This window comes from Rhinopithecus bieti, unplaced genomic scaffold (genome assembly GCF_001698545.2).
Source record: "Rhinopithecus bieti isolate Rb0 unplaced genomic scaffold, ASM169854v2 scaffold_32955, whole genome shotgun sequence".
Classification (NCBI taxonomy): Eukaryota; Metazoa; Chordata; class Mammalia; order Primates; family Cercopithecidae; genus Rhinopithecus; species Rhinopithecus bieti.
In genome coordinates this window covers 1,982,376-1,995,150 of record NW_016814423.1, presented here as the reverse complement: position 1 = coordinate 1,995,150, position 12,775 = coordinate 1,982,376, and the positions used below count along the sequence as shown (strand labels likewise).

Here is a 12,775-nt window from a genome sequence, read left to right as displayed (position 1 = left end):
CGAATATGGGCAGATATACTTTCTGAGGAAAGGGAGAGGAAGAGAGCCCTGTGAATGTGGACAGGGTACAAGAAGAGAAGCCACACTGGAAGGAAGAGAAAAAGGCAGCAGGAGTGTGACATGTACATTTGTGAGACGCAGCAAGAGGCGTGGGACTGAGGGACGCACAGGCATTAAGGGGCCTGGAGGCTGGAGGCCCAGCTTTGCCCCTGCCTGGCTGTGAGCGTGGCCTATTTTCTTGAACTTCTCTAAGCCTCAGTTTCTTTACTTGTAAAATGAGGATGTTAATGGTACCATGAATAGTTAGTGAAAGGTCTAGTAACAAGAATCTTGGGAAAGTGACCTAAGTTCTCTAAGCCTCACTTTCTTTATCTGTAAAATAAGGTCAAAAATACCTCTGTTACATGCATCGTTGTGAAGAAGAATGAAATAATGTATGAAATCACTTAGCATATACCTGGTTCACAGTAAATAATCAGTAAATGCCAGCTGCTGTTGTGATGACTATTGGAATGCAATTACATTTTTAAAGAGACATACCAGATTGAAATTGTTCGCATCATTGAATGGTTCAATACATGGGGCAGGCGTCTGACTAGAGCAACAAGAAAACCATGCAAACTCACCAGGTAGTACTGCACTGGAAAGCACATTGCTTTTATTTATTTAATAGTTAATGACAGGGAGAGGGGGTGATGGAACAAATGGGTATTATCTTCTCTTCTCTCCTATAATTAATTAAAATGAAATTATGGACCTGTACAATTTCAAAATATATGGATGGACAGGATAATATTATTAATAAGATTAGTTTTCCAACTTAAGACCAGGTTTTTCAATTCACTGGTGCCCTAAAGTTTCTGATTTTGCAATCAATTGTGAAGAGGAGTTTTTACATTATACGGTTGAAGAGAGAATGACTTCTGCTGAAGCATTTGATTTTAAACAAAGTGATATTGAGCCTATTGATAAAACAAAGGTCAGTCCAAGAGTGTGTGGGAATAAGGTACATTTTGACAGAAAAAAGAATGACGCTTTAAAAAAAGTTGTTTTCTTTCTTTTTGTTTGCTTGTTACAGCTAAAGAAATCTCCAGTCACCATTCACTTCAAATATACCACCTTGATTTTACTTTTTTTACTTTGCTTTAGGTAATTTTTGTATGAATGTTCTCAATAGAGAATTTTCTTATAAACATTTATTATTTTGAGCATTACAGTTTGCACCTCAAAATGGAGTACTGTGAATTTTTTGAGGATGCTAGAAGAACAGAAGAAACAGTAAACTTTTAAGGCAAGACATCTTTCTCCTCCCACTCTAGCAGCAAGAAGAAGAGGACATTTGCTCTTTATTATTTAAGAGCCTTTTAAAAGTCACATGGAAAGGCAAGCACTCCAAGGATTTTTTGATTCCTTTTGACTTTGGCCAAGAAAATGAAATTATTGAGAACAGCCAACCTTTCATAAAATATTGCTATTGGAGCGACTTTTTGGTGGGTTAAATATTATAAAATCATTGTTTTCTGGTCAATACAGAGCAGGGAGAAAATAAAAATAATTATTGGATAGGAGCATTTTGGTGGGTTTTGCATCTTATGTCAGAATGTGACACCAAAGGCTTGGCTTGATGGGGTCGCTTTTCTTATCTTAGGTGACCAGATGATGTGTTAAGGCAAAAGCAAAGTATTTTTCCCCCTCAGGTTTTTGGAAATAGACTAAACACATAGTTCTCAAAACCACCTTCCTCTAACCCCAACCTTTGATAAAGTACGGGCCAACTAACTTGAGCTTCTGAACTCATCAGTGGAGTATCTTTCCATGTTCAAGCCTCCTTCTGGCTGCTTTTCTGAATTCTCATTACTGAGCAAGTGTAGGAAGACCCAGGAATGCCGGAATCATCCAGTCACTGCATGGGTTCACTTCATCTGTATCTCTTTTTCAGAATACTCTTTATTCCTGTCTTATTTCAAATCCTGCTGTCATCAGGGTGATGAAGGGCACTTCTTAGACATTCGACAACATGGTGGAGGTGAAGATCTGTTGTAAAATCTGAGGGATGTCCTTGGTATCCATGGCAACGAAAGACCGACCAGCTGGTAAAGTTCTCTGCAACCTGCCAGGATGGAAAGGGAAAGGAAGTTACCCCTGTAAATGGCTCTCCCTTCCACCCCCTGCCCTGGCAAACCACAGCCTCCTAATGGTTTCTTAGGACAGGAAGTTTTTACTTTCTCATACCTTGCTCTCTGCCTACCACTGAATTAGTTGTCATTAAGCAATGAAAGGCTTGGAAGAGCAACAAGGAAAGACACAGCGAAAGCAGGGAACTGAAAGGAAGGTCTTTTCAGTGAGAAAGTTGGCGAATTTGAAAAGAAAAACTTTTCTTCCTTTCTTTACTGCCATTTCTTGGTATTTCATATTCTCTTGGTAGAACAGAGCCCTACGGATTCATCTGGGATCATCTCACCTCCTGGGTCTAGTCAATATGTTGACCTCATGCTGTATTTCTAATGCTTTTCCTTCCTTAGAAAACAGGCCTCTAAAAACGCTGCTGAGGCAAACCCTGAGTGGTTCTTTCTCTCTTTCTTTGCCTCTCTCTCTCTTTTTTTTGGTCCACATCACACAATGTGAAATGTGATCTGGATTGTCCAATTATTGCTTCAATGACACTGAGGTTATACAGGCTTATGAAATTTTTTCCAACTCATTTTTAAGTAAATTTTAAAAAACTTATAATGGGTTTTGATTTGAATTATCCTTAAAAATAACTTGTCATTGAAGTTACGATAATTTTTTAAATACTAATTTATCATTTGGAACAAAAGGCCATTTTGAAGGCAACAAAACTGTAAGACACAGTTCTCTTCAAAAGAACGCCTCCTTTCACTGTGCCAGGAAGTCTGGCTTTGGAATGACATTTAATAAAATTCAACCATCCTGTGTAGTATTGTATATTTGGCATGCCTGGTAAGCCAGCTAATTCTGCAACATATCTTTTGCCAGTGGATGTTGGACCATTTCCCTAGGAAACCACAAGGGTATTATTGTGCTTTCTTAAGTATTCGAACAGGATCTGTTCACTAGAAAGACAAAATAGCCATTTCATCTCAACTAGCATTTGTTGAGCTTGTTGTCTGCCTAATAGTGGGCTGATGCTGAGGAAAATCTGGGTGGAAAAGGCACAGTTTGTGTTTGAGGATGTGGAGGTTCTAAAAGATGCAAAGCACTAACTTGTAAAAACTACGAAGAATGCAAAGTCATGTCATCAAATGACTGTAACTACATGGTATTAAGTCTGTTCTCAACCTCACTCTGCAGCCTTGCAGCAAGCAAAGGGAATAGAAAGAGAAAAAGATGCTAGCACTTTGGATACTAAAACATTTCCAATCATAGAGTATGACAAGTAAAAGGGGTGGAATAACAAAAAAGTAGGCCCTTTGTGCTTTAGGCAGGGATTTTTTTTTTTTTAAGATTTACTTTCACTGGTGTTTTGTGTTTCTTACAGGTATTTTAAACACAGAAAAACCATGAGTTCTTTCTGTTTGTAATTCAAAAAGATAAATGTTAGTGTGTCGAGTTATGAAAGTGTTTCCAGATCTCTCCTTTCAGATCATACCCACTGGTATTTATTGTCTGATCATAAGATTCTCTATTGAATATTCAGTATATTCAGTGTAGTATCTAACTATATGTATATTATCTTACGTTGTCGCCAAGTGTTTCACCTGCCTTGTCTCTCCAGCAGTAAGAAGGGATATATGTGAGTGTGTCTATATATACACAGGCATGCATATATGTAGGCGATGTCTCTATGGGGATATAATACATGTGTGTGTATATATGTCTACATATGTATAGACATACACACACATGCACACACATTATCTCCTATGCTAGGAAAATAGATGTTCATGATTTTTAATATGATTTGAACACAAAATGATTAGCCTGAGCTTAGCACCTTGATATAAAGTGGCAAATGTATAAAATAGTACCCAATTTATTAGTGACAAATCAATGTGTCAATGATTTATTATTGGTTTAAATATAAACTAAAAAATAATTAATTAAAAATTATTATTGTTCATTCAAACAAAAGCTAGAACATATCCCCTCCACTAGATTATAAACCCCTCGAGGCTAGCAACTCTAGTTTCTGTTTTTCCTCCATCTGCCTCACTGTCCCTCATGGTGCTAAGCCTATAAAACAGCATGTATTAGCTATTCAGTATCTCTGTACCTGCCCTTTTCTGTATGCTCAGATGACACTTACCTCGTTGCTTGATCACCTAAAGAGCCAATAAAAATGGCAAAAGCATTTACTTGAGGGTCACTTGTGAGGATTTGAGCAAACTTAGCAGGATGTATTCCATATCGTGACAGATTTGCATCACTCAAGACTATGACAAAGTACTCATCAGCTTCTTCTTTGACAATTTCCTTGATGGCATGTTCTGTCCCTTCTAACGTGTGGTCCCCACTCATGCAGAACTGAGAGTGGGCATGCATTGTCTGGAGGTAAGAGAAGTTGCACAAAAGCCATGGTGAGAAACTTCTTTTTAAACAAAGATGATTATTTTTCTATTGACCATGAGCATGCATACATACCAATTATTATCCACGTTCTAAGATAGTTCTATTTAATTTGCATATTTGAGTGACAACAGTATACAGTGATATTTGTATCTGGCTTAGAATTTCATTAGATATAGGAATCATTCCAAAACTATCACAGTGGGCACTTAGTTTTAAAATGCAGGCTTCCACTTAAAGTGAGAAAACATAAGAAAATATTAAACTTGGTATCACATTGGAGGATGCAGATGACACAGAAGGAAAATAAGGAATGAGTTGAGTTTCCAATAAACAAAGTTATAATACTAAAAACATTGTACTCATATCAATAACGATGGAGGAAATTTACTTATAATCGTGATATGTATTTTTCTATTGCAGGCTTAATTGTGTGAAATCAATTATACATAAAACTGGGGACAGAGAGCACTCTAAAAGCGGTCATTCTGCTCACCAATGATATGATTGTATATCTAGAAAACCCTAAAATCTGATAAATGAATTCAGTAAAGTCTCAGGCTACAAAATCAATATACACAAATCAGTAACACTGCTATATGCCAACAATGACCAAGCTGAGAATCAAGTCAAGAACTCAATCTCTTTTACAATAGTTGCACACACACAAAACCCTAGGAATATACTTAACTAAGGAAGTAAAAGAGCTCTACAAGAAAAACTACAAAACACTGATGAAAGAAATCACAGATACACAAACAAATGGAAACACATCCAATGTTCATAGATGAGGAGAATCAATATTGTGAAAATGACCACACTGCCCAAAGCAATCAACAGGTTCAGTGTAATTCCCATCAAAATACCATCATTGTTTTTCAAAGAACTAGAAAAAACAATCCTAAAATTCATGTGGAACCAAAAAAGAGCCCAGATAGCCAAAGCAATACTAAGCAAAAGCAACAAATCTGGAGGCATCACATTACAGAGCTTTAAATTATACTAAGGCTATACAGTTACCAAAACAGCATGGTACTGGTATAAAAATAGGCACGTAGACCAATGAGACAGAATAGAGAACCCAGAAATAAAGCCAAATACTTACAGTTAATTGATCTTTGACAAAGCACACAAAAACATAAACTGAGGAAAGGACACCCTATTCAATAAATGTTGCTGGGAAAGCTGGCAAGCCACATGCAGAAGAATGAAACACTGCTGGTGGGAATGTAAATTAGTACAACCACCTCTCATACAAATCAACTTATACAAAATCAACTCAAGATGAATCAAAGACTTAAATCTTAGACCTGAAACCATAAAAATGTTAGAAGATAACATTGGGAAAACTCTTCTGGACATTGGCTTAGGCAAACAATTCATGACTAAGACCCCAAAAGCAAATGCAACAAAACCAAAAATTAATAAATGGGACCTAATTAAACTAAAAACCTTCGCACAGCAAAAGAAATAATCAGCAGAGTAAACAGACAACCCACAGAGTGGGAGAAAATCTTCACAAACTATGTATCTGACAAAATACTAGTATCCAGAATCTATGAGGAACTCAAACTAATCAGCCAGAAAAAAACAAATAATCCCATCAAAAAATCGGCAGAGGATGTGAATAGTTATTTCTCAAAAGAAGGTATACAAACAGATAACAAACATGAAAAAATGTTCAATATCACTAATAATCAGGGAAATGCAAATTAAAACCATAATGAGATACGGTGGTATCTTACACCTGCAAGAATGGCCAAAATTAAAAGGTCAAAAATTAATAGATGTTGGCGTGGATGTGGTGAAAAGCAAACATTTACACTGCTGGTGGGAATGTAAATTAGTACAACCACTGTGGAAAACAGTATGGAGAGGCCTTAAAAGAACCAAAGCAGGTCTACCATTCAATCTGGCAATCCCATTAATGAGTATCTACCCAAAGGAAAAGAAGTCATTATATTAATATGAAAAAGACACAGGCACACACATGTTTATAGCAGCACAATTAGCAATTGCAATGATGTGGAACCAACCTAAGTGTCTGTCAACCAATGAGTGATAAAGAAAATGTGGTATATATACACTGTGGAATACTACTCAGCCATAAAACTGAATAAAATAATGGCATTTGCAGCAATTTGGATGGAGCTGGAGGCCATTATTCTAAGTGAAGTAACTCAGGAATGGAAAACCAAATACTGTATGTTCTCACTTACAGGTGGGAGCTAAGCTATGAGGACACAAAGACATAAGAGTGATATAATGGACTCTGGGGACTAAGGTTGGGGAGGTTCTCAGGGGGGTGAGGGATAAAAGACTACATCCGGGGTACAGAGTACACTGCTCGGGTGACAGGTACACTATCTCAAAATTCACCACTAAAGAACTCGTCCATATAACCAAAAACCACCTGTACCCCAAAAACTATTGAAATAAACAAACAAATTTAAAAAGGGGTCATTCTTTTCCTTCTACTGCACATGTAGGGCCTGAGAAGAGCTGTATAGGACATACAAGGGAGCCCAGGTTGTAGAATCCCAATCTAATACCAAGTGCCCTAAAAATATGTAGGGAACAAATTTTAAATTTTATATGGTGGAGAAAAGGATTTTAGGCATGATGGGTGTTTTCTCAGTTCAACGCTTGAATGTTTGTGAAATAGTTTTTTTCTTTGCTGTATATCTACTGTTTCTTCAATGAATCTTTTTAGTCTTTACCTAATTTGATAGAAGCTTTCATAATACAGAGGCAATAAAATACATTTACCTTCAGAATTTCTAGTCTTTGCTTATTGTCCTTGGGGATTTTATGAATTGGAACCAGGCCAATGTTGTAGCCATCTCCAGAGTGTCCAACGATGTCATACTACATGCAAGAGAACCAGAAAGTTATAAACTTTTCTCCACAAAAGAATAGTCATTAGCTCTTTAATGTTCAACTCTTTGAACTGTTATTGTCCAAAGTTGCTCAACATATGGCCATAAAGAAATGCAGTGAGACAGATGTGTGTTTAATTCCCTAGTCTCACTATATACACGAGAAACTCCTGTCTACTGAGAAAGGCTAGAGTGGGGAGTCAGGTGCAAGCCTTTCACAGAGTCTGGAAAAAAATTCTGGGATCTGAGATAAACTATAATTGGGGTGAGGTAGTTCCCTCCAACTTTGAGTTGCACATACTCTAGGTGTTGTAGAGCAATGCGGTTATTTCTTTTCATGTATGCTTCCTTTAAAATGGTGAGTTATTTGAAGGTGAGGCCACAGCTTACTTCTCTTTGAATTTCTAGAATCTAAGAGGTGCCTAGCATGTTTACTGCACAAATGCTGTAAGAGAGTTTGTAATCAAGTTGGGGCAATAAGAAGCTTTCCCTTTGCATGTGGGCTACATTCTTCTACAAATAAGCTGTTTGAAGCTGGAATGCATTCTCCCCCCTTAGCAATCATGGGATAAATGGTGGTGAGGCCCTGCTAGCTGACAAACAATAATCCAGAACATCACTGAAACTGCTGTGCTCTAAATGGAAAGAAACAGAAAAAATTTGGTTGCAATTGTTATTATGCAAAAATAGGAAGTCAGAAGAAGGGTTTCCTGGGGAAGATGAGTCCCATTATAGATAGCTGAACTTGTGCCCTAGGAGAGAGATGTGCCTAGGGGTGAAGACCTAACAGGTATCCCCAGGAGGGAATAAATGGAGGCCCATGTATGTCTAAATATGTAAAAGCTACACATCAAGCTACCAACTGTTAAATAAAATACGTTCTGTCCTCCTACTTTGATAAAATATACGTTATAATAACCTGGAAAGCCAGGGCCAAATTTCAAATACTTGGGTTCCTGGAAGTTCTGTGCTAGAACACGGTCACATGGGCTGTACTGGCCCCTAGCCCATAGCCCATGCCCTTCTCTTTTCATAGCTGGCTCTGTCCCACCCCATAAGGTACCTCAAATGCATGTGTGTGGACACCCAGTGCTCACATCCACATTCCATCACTCCATCATAACCAACAGTTACCCCTTGCCCACCTCTCAGACCTTGGGGTGCTCACACAATTGGCCAGTCTGTCCTAGGAAGATGGACTTAGGAAAGAGGCCCAAACAGGACCTGAAAGTCGGCTTGGGGTCATTTGATGAGGATAGTTGCGGATCCCAGGTACCAGGAGCATGATCTAGAAATAGGTTTTAAAGGCCCTTTGGCCCCATAGACACCTTGCCTCATGTGAGGGCCATGGTCAGAAGAGGGCCAGAGTGGGGCCATGGGTGGGGGTGAGATGGTGGGAGATTATTCTGTGCCTGGTTTAAATATAAAAGAATAGTGAAGGAAATTTATCAATGCATTAAAAAGGTTGACAATAAATGATTTCTAATGATGTAACACATTCCATATAAGAAAAAAAATCATTCTTAGTGTAGTTTGCTATCAATAGAGTGAAAAGGTACCAAATAAAAACTGAAACTAAAAGCAGCTCAGCTGTTAGAAATTGCTCAGGATAGGAAATTTCTGGCTTCAGCATAGGCTTGACTAAGGTCATCCATGGGTTCAGTGGTAGGATTGGCACAGATACGGAGAGAGCTTGCATAATCCTTCCATGCAAGCACACTCCAGGGAGGCCCTGACTGATTTGACAATGGTCATGGCAGGAACTGTTTGCAGTCAAGAGTGGAAAGTTCTGAGAAGGTGCCAGGCAGGTTGCTTTCATTATGGGCTGGTGAAGTAATCTGTTAAACAGGATCTTACACATGAGGGAATAAGATCGGTTTCCTGACATAGGAACTAGGTTTCTTATAGTGGGCTGAGGTAAGAGGGCTATGAATGTGTTTGACTCTTCCCTCCCTTTTAACTGGTGGCTAGAGTTCTTTCAAATTAGATGACAGTGAATGAGACTATAGAAATCTTTGATCATATGGTCTGTCACATGGTCAATGTAACTGGTCAAAGAGCAGTCAACAAATACAGTTTTTAGCTGGGCTTTATTAAAACAAGATGCGAGCTGATTAAAACCTTCAGAAATACTTTAGCAACCATCCATCTATCATTTGATTGAGCGACTGATATATCTATCTACCACTGAAATATATGCCCAGGAGAAAAAAAATATACTATTCTAGGCAAATGAGACAAAGAAAGGTGGGTTGTATGCTTCTTTTCTTCCTTCTTCCCTTTCTTTTTTTTTTCTCTTTTTTCTTTCTCATCTCTTCTTTATTTGTGGTAAGGAAAGTGCTACTCGCAGAAAGACCAGCCTTTTTCTGTGCCTGGTGAGTACCGCAAAGGTATGAGAAGACACCTAAGCGACAGGATGGAGCTTATAAAATAGTTTGCAGGCCCTGGTTTCTCATCTTCCAGATGGATTTGAGGATTATTCTGTGCCCAAAGTCAATAAAATGCTTGTGAAGAATCTAAAGTACATCCAAATGTGGACCATTCCCTGGCGTTACTGCAGATTATATTAAGCTTCCATTACCAGCAATACTTCTCCATCAAAATTATCTATTATCTGCTATCCAAGGATTCCAACATGGTTTACAAACAGTGATTTCCTAATCCTGAAAATTGTGTGAGTTAATGGAAAAGATGCCTACTCTCATTCATTTCCATTCTCTAACTCCTAAATCTGCCATTCACCCGATCTGGTTTCGGTGATGATTGTGAAATCCAACTTGATGGGGCCTTGAGCCTGCTGCCATGGAGGAGCCACAGGAGTCAATAGACAAGATCCTCACTGTCATTATCAAACCGCCTAACATTTACATCAGAATTTTTTCTGAGCTCAAAATTTTTATGATCATGATTTCTCCACTTTTCAGAGCATCCCTGAAAACCCTGTGCAGTCTCATGTTTAGCATTTAACATAAATATTAAGCCACAGTAGTAAAGAAAAGCCTCAACTGCAGAGGACAAATTTAAATACTTTTTTGCTTTAGAAATCTGTTTAAATGCCCCTTTGCTATATTTTCTTTCGGAAGTGTTGTTCATTTAGAGAGAAGTGCAACAAATAAAAACAAATGCTGACATTTTGGTCAAAGATGTGGTTTATCATCAAATAAGAATGATGATTTATAATGTTTAGAATGCTTAGGACAAAGTGCTATTAGCAATTCTATGAATAAGATTTATGTGTAAATTTCTATAGGACAAACGGCCATTTGCTGGCTTTAGGAGAGGCTATGCTTTATTATGCAGCCACATTGTAAGTAGGTACGAGACAATCATCTAAGGCTATTTATTAAAACTACTAGGTGTAAAATTCTCATGTCCTTCTAGAAATATAAATACACCATTCTCAGATGGTGCCACTAAAGTCAAGAGAAATGCCAGTGGAACCCTAGTGTTAGTTAGCTAGTAACCTATAGCATTAGCTGGCTAACCTTTCTTCATATCATGTAAGTCAACGTGAAAAGAACAATGTCCTGAAAGGTCAAGGATTCTAGACTTGGCTCTGACGTTAACAAGCTTTTTGACTTAGAGAAAATCACTTAACCTCTCTAAACGTTGTTTCTACCTTGTAAACAATGATGGCTTAGAAAGTCTCTAACACTGTAGGCTTGTAAATCACTTAACCTCTCTGACAACATGGGGTAATATCTGTCTTACCACCTCCCAGGGTCGTTGAAAGGATAGGACAATACACTTACTGACTTTACTGTTTGTTACAGTTTACAAAGGGCTTCCATATATCTCATCTCATTTTTATTTTCTCTACAAGCTTTGGGGTAAGTGTTATCCTTATGTCACAAATGCAGAAATTGATTCTTAGAGAGACTAACAGACTTTCTTAAGGTCATAGATCTAGTGTTGGTTAAACTCCAGGTTTTCTGACACTAAATCCATTTTGGTTGTTTGTTTTCATTTTTTGGTTTTCTTTGGAGACAGGGTCTTGCTCATTGCCCAGGCTGGAATGCACTGGTGTGATCACAGCTCACTGCAGCCTCAACCTCCCGGGCTCAATCAATCCTCTAATTTCAGCCTCCCAAGTAGCTGGGACCACAGGCATACGCTGCCACACCTGGCTAATTTTTGTATTTTTTTTTTTTTTTTTTTTTTTAGAGACAGGGTCTCGCTACATGGCACACGCTGGTTTTGAACTCCTGGGCTCAAGCAATAAACCCGCCTTGGCTTCCCAAAGTGCTGGGATTATAGGCATGAGCCACTGTGCCCGGCCCAGTGTTTTTACTACAGAGAAATAACTACTTCCTCAGCTACTCTCCCCTCCCATCTCTACTTAAGTTTTTGAATGGTTGGGTTGGCCAATTTCTACATGCACAATTGAATCAATTCTGAATTCTTGTTTGAATGGACTCAGAAAAGTATGTACAACCTCCTTTGGTCTAATCTCCATGTAGCAATAAGAATTTATTCGCAGCCTAAACTGATAGGATGACTGGTCTCCATTTCCAAACCTGTGAAACACTCCTGAGGTACTGGAAAGAGGTTAATTACAGATACTGAATTAAGTTCTTGATAGAAGAAATTTCCCTGGCAGCTGCTGATTTGTGAGTCATATGTTTCCATTTCCTCCTGGGAGTTAACTCAACCTTTCTGACCAAGGTATCTTTGAGAAAAGTTTGTCCATTATACCTCCCTTGGACGGGTGCCAAGGGTAGGAGAAGACAGAGTACCTTACATAAATGATACACTTGCTCCTGAATTACAGTTTAAAAAAACCAAATTGAACAGAAATAAAATGGCTATAAGAAACAGGGATGAAACATCAACTAAGAGGCCTGAAGCGGAAGTCAGAAGTGCTGGCTTTGCACTGTAACTGTGTGACCTAGGGCAAAGCATTGAACTTCTTTGAATCTTTGTTTTCTCTTCTGTAAAAAAGAAAAAAAAAAAGGGTTGCTGAAAATAATTTCCAAGGCCATTCCTACCCTCCCAAATTCTATATAAACTTAATGGTATGTTTAAGAATTGTGATGAAAAAGCTTGCTTCTCTTAGTTTTAGGAACTAATGCCTTGTTTTCTTCTGTCAAGGGAGGAGTGAGTCATTTAAATCCGAGGGTCAGTGGCACCTTTTCCGGAAAGAAAGCCCTCAGAGCCTGTGAGAAATAATCCAGTACATAATCCCTCCCACAATGGCTTTCTAATTCTTCCTTTCCTTTAAAAGTTTGCTAGCAGTGGAACCTTCCTTCAAATGAAATACTGCACAAAAGCCCAGCTGATGAAACATCATGCACTACCTATACATGTGAAATTGCTGTAGTTGAACTGGGGATGGAGGGGGATGGGGCAACAAGTGCTGCCTACTCACT

General features: G+C 38.4%; 1 protein-coding gene across 1 annotated transcript in view; it reads right to left on the bottom strand.

The window, feature by feature from the left end:
• Positions 1 to 641: 641 nt before the first annotated feature.
• The window catches only part of VWA8 (von Willebrand factor A domain containing 8), a 384,129-nt gene continuing 371,995 nt past the window's right edge, over positions 642 to 12,775 (bottom strand). The window contains exons 43-45 of the mRNA XM_017850208.1: positions 7,297 to 7,395; positions 4,268 to 4,506; positions 642 to 2,110 (exon numbers count right to left, since the gene is read on the bottom strand). Of these exons, the coding sequence (XP_017705697.1) occupies positions 2,002 to 2,110; positions 4,268 to 4,506; positions 7,297 to 7,395 (447 nt within the window). The 3' untranslated portion in view covers positions 642 to 2,001. The remainder of the gene's footprint in view (positions 2,111 to 4,267; positions 4,507 to 7,296; positions 7,396 to 12,775) is intronic.